Source organism: Colobus angolensis, unplaced genomic scaffold (genome assembly GCF_000951035.1).
Source record: "Colobus angolensis palliatus isolate OR3802 unplaced genomic scaffold, Cang.pa_1.0 Scaffold125, whole genome shotgun sequence".
NCBI classification, from domain to species: domain Eukaryota; kingdom Metazoa; phylum Chordata; class Mammalia; order Primates; family Cercopithecidae; genus Colobus; species Colobus angolensis.
Window position 1 is genome coordinate 2,826,184 of NW_012113697.1, and position 6,191 is coordinate 2,832,374.

Here is a 6,191-nt window from a genome sequence, read left to right on the forward strand (position 1 = left end):
TGGTGAGCACCTCTGGAACCTGTCCTCAGAGAGCCACCCTCGTTCGCCAAGTCTTTTGACGGAACTCAAGCTGTGCCAGCTCACAGCAGGGCATGCTTCCCCTATCAGTGAGAGCCTGGCCGGGCTAGTGTCAGTGGTCAGGGAAATGGAAGTCTTCTGGTGGTTCTGGGTAAAAAAGTGGAGACAATAGATTTGCTCTGTTGTTTCTATACCGAGAGTGGGGATCACTTTGCCCTTGAAGGTTTTGAGAAATGGCACACGGAGCTGGTTTCTTTTGTCCTCTTTGTGGGATTTACAGACGCAGATGAGTGCTTGACAAATGAAGAGCATTTTCCAAGTCGAATCTAGTACTTACTGTATATTCTCCCTACCCGGGAGAATGTGAAAAGCGCTTTAAAAACTCAAGTGACAAGGGAGAGATCAACCAGCGACTTGCTTAACACTAGTGGTGACCTTCAGGTGCCAACCGGGCGCGCATTCGAGATTGACAGCCACGTCCCCGCAGGTTTATTAAAGCCAGAACAGATGCCAAGCTCAGGGATAATAAACCTATTTTAATAACATTACTTTTGACAACGATTTGTACATGTATTTAAAGATAACTTTCAACCCCCACCCTTACCCCAGACTCCCATTACAAATTGAGGCGTGAACTGCCCTTGCCAGGAAGTGAGCAAAGCTGTAACATCAAAAGTCTGCACATCCCACTCTCAGAGGAGGGTGACTTTACACTGTTGGGAAAAATAACTAAGCATTTAAATTTTTCATTGTACACCTGTACATTGGTTTAGATTGAATGGCTCAAATTAAACAAATATAGAGAGATTTCATATATACAAATATTATATCATGTATAGGTATATTATATCATCTATTTTAAAAGGATAAAATTTTAAACTTTGACTTTGCATGCATGGCCCAAATCTTTTCTCACTCCCCTAATCCCCAAGTGTGAAGAGGCTCCCCGGTGCCCTCCCGGCCCTCGTCCCCGTGACCGGATGGGACTTCATGAGAAGGGATGAGCGGCTGACGCTGGTGAGCAAAGCAGGCCGCACCGCAGGCCCAGCCCGTGAGCCGGTGTCTCCGTGGCGGTTTCACTTTTCCTCCACATGCTTTGGGTAACATAATTATTGCTATTCAGTCTGAACCTCCAGAAAGAAGAGGCAGGCTCCAGGACCCCACAGACTAGTGAGCTGGGTGCCTTTAGGTACCTAGGGGAGTAAAATTACTCTCATATAGCCAATATATTTGGGGACACGGAGGCCACCTTTGGGGCCTCCAGACACCGTCAGGCTTGTTTTATAGATTCAGAAGTAGAAAATGATATAGGAGCTTTCAGTCACACAGTGGAAAAAAGAAAACTGTTAGGAAGTGAAACAAATTTTTGTTCTCAGTCATTTACTTTGGAGCCCACTGATGGGGGCAGCCTGAAAGGTTTTCCAGTGGCACCCCCCTCCCCGAGTGGCTGGCAAAGGTCAGTGCCCCAGGACTGCTAGAATCCCGGACCTGGTCTAGTTGTGGGTGACAGGGGCCCTGCTGTCCTGCTTCCTTTCTGTGGCCATTAAACTGCTCCTGCAAGACCTGCCATGAGATGTCCGAGGAAAAGGTAGCAGCCCTCGGGTCTAACCAGGCAAAGTGAGCCTCTCCCGCACCACTCCGACCCTGCAAAGGACGTTCCTGACCAGCCTTGGATGGAGATAGGGGTGTTGCTTGGCATGGAGGCTGAAAGTGGATCAAAAGAGGCACAAAGTCAAAAGGCAAAGGTCAAACAAAAGGCCGAAGTCACCACCCGAAAGGAACAAACAAAATCTGCACCACCAGCATCACCACACGGACTGGAGATCACAATTTTCTGCCAAACTCCAACCTCGCGTTGGCAGTGGCAGGAAAGAGCCGGCAGAGAACACTTGGCAAGCTCACGGACGCTGCTCCTGGCGGCGTTCCTAGGGCCTGTGATGTATGTACACGCGAGGCAGGATGGGCGGTGCCATGTCAGAGGGCGGTGCTCTCAGACTCCTCCTCCGAGTCCCTCTTGTCAGTCACTGAGTGTCGCCGCATGTGCTCCAGGGGACTCAGGCGGAGCGTCGACCCGAGCTCTATGTGGATCGAGGGAATATCAAAGTGGACAAGATCTGGAAGGTGGCAGAGAGAAAGGCGGTTGAAAGGGGGCCTCCCGGCAAATGAGAACCTAGTTGCAGGCAAACAGTGTCAGCCTTAGGAAGCAGGGGTGGTGGTATTCTAGGGATAGATCATTTGGAGGCTGGTTTAAGCATTTTGTTGCACAATCAGGTTGTGGTCATGCCTGCTTTGCTTCCACCTCGTAAGTTGGCAGAACCAAAGCACCCAGGATGTGCCACCGTGGTTCAGACAGGAAGGCCAGAACAGCGCTTCCCTGCCAAGCCACAGGGTCCTTTATTCTTGTTAAGAAGGATGCTGAGTAAGTCTCAATGACATCTTTTTGGGGATGTATATCAGATTGCATTTCATTCCCCAGAATCTGCAGGGACAGGACGTGAGACAGTGGAAAAGTACCCCTTTCTCCTCTCAAGTCTATGAGTGAATCGGGGAACCCTGAACCAGTGTCCTCACTCTAAGAAATGGCTGCGTTTTGGATGGCTGACATGGGTGGAGTAGAAGGTCTCCCTCAGGACCCTGGTCGTCATTGATGCCAACTGTCCCTGACTGCAGGAAAACCCCCACCTCTGGTGACATCCTTATTAGGAGCATTAAAAGGTCATTTTTTTCCCGGCAAGATGAACAAGAGAAACGTACTCAAAATAACAGCTCAGTGTCTGGACATCTGTGAGTCGGCAAAGACGACAGAAGTCCTTAGACTGGCAGCTGAGTGGACACAAAGTCTGTTTGCCACAGCATGTTAAAAATGGCCTTGCTGCTGCAGCCGCCGCCCTGGGGGGCACACTGACAAGGCTGTGCTTGCTGACTCTTCCGGGATGTGCTACATCAGAGAGCCAGAGAACCACAGATCCCCTGGGTTCTTTACTCTCGTCATGCTGTCCCCCTCCTTTGCCTGCTTAGTTTTTCTTTTTTCTTTTTTTTTTTTCTTTTTTGAGATGGAGTTTTGCTCTTGTCGCACAGGCTGGAGTGCAATAGCACAATCTCAGCTCACTACAACCTCTGCCTCCTCAGTTCAAGCAATTCTCCTGCCTCAGCCTCCCGAGTAGCTGGGATTACAGGCGCCCACCACCATGCCCGGCCTTTTTTTTTGTATTTTGAAACTGGGTTTCACCATGTTGGCCAGGCTGGTCTCGAACTCCTGACCTCAGGTGATTCACTCGCCTCAGTCTCCCAAAGTGTTGGGATTACAGGCATGAACCACCACGCCCAGCCTGCCCGCTTAGTTTCTGGCCCTCACTTAGCTTTGCGAGGCTGGGAGCAGCACTTCAGGAGGCAGAGGAAGGGAACAAATGTTCAGACTGAGGAATACCATACTAAGTGTACAGACATACATTTGGACACTGTCCTGAAAGACATCATACAAACATGGAAGCTCTGGGACAAAGGTCTTCCCTTAGCCCCACCCCCCAGGCAGCCCTCATGTCCTTCCAGTCTTCGTTTTGCTGCCTGATGGAGAAGCAGAGATTTAGGGGATGGGGCTGGAGGAAGAGCCAGTGCCACTTATTACTCTGAAGCAGGTGGCCTCAGGCCCACCTCTGCCTTTCCCCGGCTGCTTGGGTCATGTCTCTGCACAGGTGTGAGGCTGAGTGGCCCTGGGCCCACCTCGCTGTGCAGGGTTCGCTATCAGGTAAGAACACAAGCTCTCCCGCTTAGATTCAAAAATCCCAAATGTGCCAGGCAGGAAGAGCGTGAGCTTGGACAAGTTTCCTACCTTCCCTGTGCCTCAGCAGTCACCTGGGAATAATACAGGGCGGTGATGAGTTTAGATGGACCCAGAACAAGCACTTGTGTGAGCCGTCATACCTTTATCCTTGTTGATGCCTTAAAGAGACTCCTAAGGGAGAAGAGTCACTATGCAAGGGAATGGGATTCGGGGGAAGAAGCCCTCATCAGCATTCCTGGGAAAAGGGGCACTGGCTGCTTGTTTCCAGGACACTCTGGAAGCACCTGCCACGAGAACTGTCTGTTAGCACTAGACACCCTGGTGTCTCTTGGTAGTCTCTGCGGGACCATGGGCCAAATCGGGGGGAAGACCTGGTTTACTCTGGCCACCCCTACTTACTGAGGCAAATACACCAAAGTCCTGGCTTCCTTCATGCCCTTCCCTCAGTTATGCTTTGAGCATTTACTTTTTATGGGAGGAGGAGACCAAACAGATACTGATATAAATACTCCCTCAGATTTGACTGAGTTGGATAGAAAGGATCTGTCTGGCCATATCCACTTGGGATGAGGGAGAAGGGGAGCAGGATGAGCTCTGATACGGATTCTTCAGGATTTGCCAGCAGTCTCAGCCTGGAGAAAGCCAGACGTTAGGATCTAAGTCTGGAAGGGGAGATCTGCTGGTGTGAACTCAGGGCCACAGAAAATGGGGTCCGAGCCTTGGTGTGGACCCTGTGCTGGGCTGCAGCAGGTATGCCCTCCCCTCAGGACACCTTCCTAAACAAAGGTGAGCAGGTGCATGTCCCCCAGGGTGCTGGGCACAGGCGTCTCCAGCACAAACGTCTCATAGGAAGAACAGATGTGTTACCGCTCCACAGTCTAAACCTGAGGGAGAGCGGAGGAGGAGGAGCTGCAGATGTGATTCTAGTGAGAGAGAAGGTACAGAAAAGGGGTTGGCTGGGTTCTCCCCCAGCAACTCCTAATGAAAAGAAAGAAAAAGAGGCTAGGGGTCCCCCAAAGCCAAATAAGCTCATGATCAGCTCATCCTTGCTGAGGCCAGGGAAGGCTGGAGAGTGAAGCTGCCATGCGGATGGTCTGAGCCACATGCAGAGAGGAGGAGCGGAGGGGAGGAGCGGGCAGCTGGCCTGGCTAGCTAGCGGGGTGGAGGGGCGAGGCCGGGGCCAGCTTACCCTGAAAATCCCCCTCACACGTATCCAAAACTGCGCCATTCATGTCACACAGCTGCAAGAACACAATGATAGGATTCGGAGAAAGGAATCAACATGACAAAACATGAACGTCACACATACACACACACACACACACACACGCACACACACACACAAAAAGCTATGCCAATATCACAGTCCCAGGCAGGCCACACCAAACCATGATGGATTCTACACTGGCTGAGACCTGAACGTACAGGACAAAACAGTCTGCTGCCAAAAGGACATTAAAACAGGGTCCGCATAGGGCGAGGGACGTTATGAATCCTGAAGGTCAGGAGTTCTTCAACCTGCGAGATGGAACGTGAACCACTCCGCTTCTCAGAGCCCTCAAGGCACTGTCCTCCCGGGCCTTCTGTTGCCCACTTTTGTTCCCCAATTTCTCCTCTCCTTCTGCTCTTTTCTGCTTCTCCATTGATATCTTCTGTTCATTCTTTTTTGTTTTTCTTTTTTTTTGGAGACAGAGTCTCTCTCTGTCGCCAGGCTGGAGTGCAGTGGCGTGATCTCGGGCCACTGCAACTTCCACCTCCCAGGTTCAAGCGATTCTCCTGCCTCAGCCTTCCAAGTAGCTGGGACTACAGGCACGTGCCACCACGCCTAATTCTCCAAGGCCTCCCAAATCTCTGGGATTGCAGGCGTGAGCCACCGCGTCCAGCCATCTTCTGCTTCCTCTATTGCTTATGTATTGACACTACCTTATGTCCCTTCCCTGGGGTGGCTGGAAGAGTCAGCAGATGCGACACATTGGGAGGAGTGGCCCTGGAGACCTGGTGACCTTCAGCTCCTCTGCAGCTGTGACCTTCCCCGAGGGCAGCAAGCGTGTGCCCGCCCATCATGGGCTGCTTCAGGAGACAACGCCTCAGCACCAAGACCCACCAAGATGGGAGGGGTGCTCACTGCATTTTCCAGGGAGAAATTTGCTTAATTTTTAATAAGCCTCAGGGTAGATGACAGCAGCTGCACCTTCAACATTAATTACATCCAACAATAAAGAAGCCAAATCACCAGATGGCTCTTCCCTGTAATATTTAAATCTGACCCAGCACACAGTTGCAAATTGGACTAGCCTTTTTTTTTTTTGAGACGGAGTCTCGCTCTGTTGCCCAGGCTGGAGTGCAGTGGCCGGATCTCAGCTCACTGCAAGCTCCGCCTCCTGGGTTCACG

The 6,191-nt window shown here is 51.2% G+C and overlaps 1 protein-coding gene across 1 annotated transcript in view; it reads right to left on the reverse strand.

Moving 5' to 3' along the window:
- Positions 1 to 534: 534 nt before the first annotated feature.
- Positions 535 to 6,191, reverse strand: part of ARHGAP44 (Rho GTPase activating protein 44) — a 208,936-nt gene continuing 203,279 nt past the window's right edge. The window contains exon 22 of the mRNA XM_011933290.1: positions 535 to 2,132. Within this exon, the coding sequence (XP_011788680.1) occupies positions 1,993 to 2,132 (140 nt within the window). The 3' untranslated portion in view covers positions 535 to 1,992. The remainder of the gene's footprint in view (positions 2,133 to 6,191) is intronic.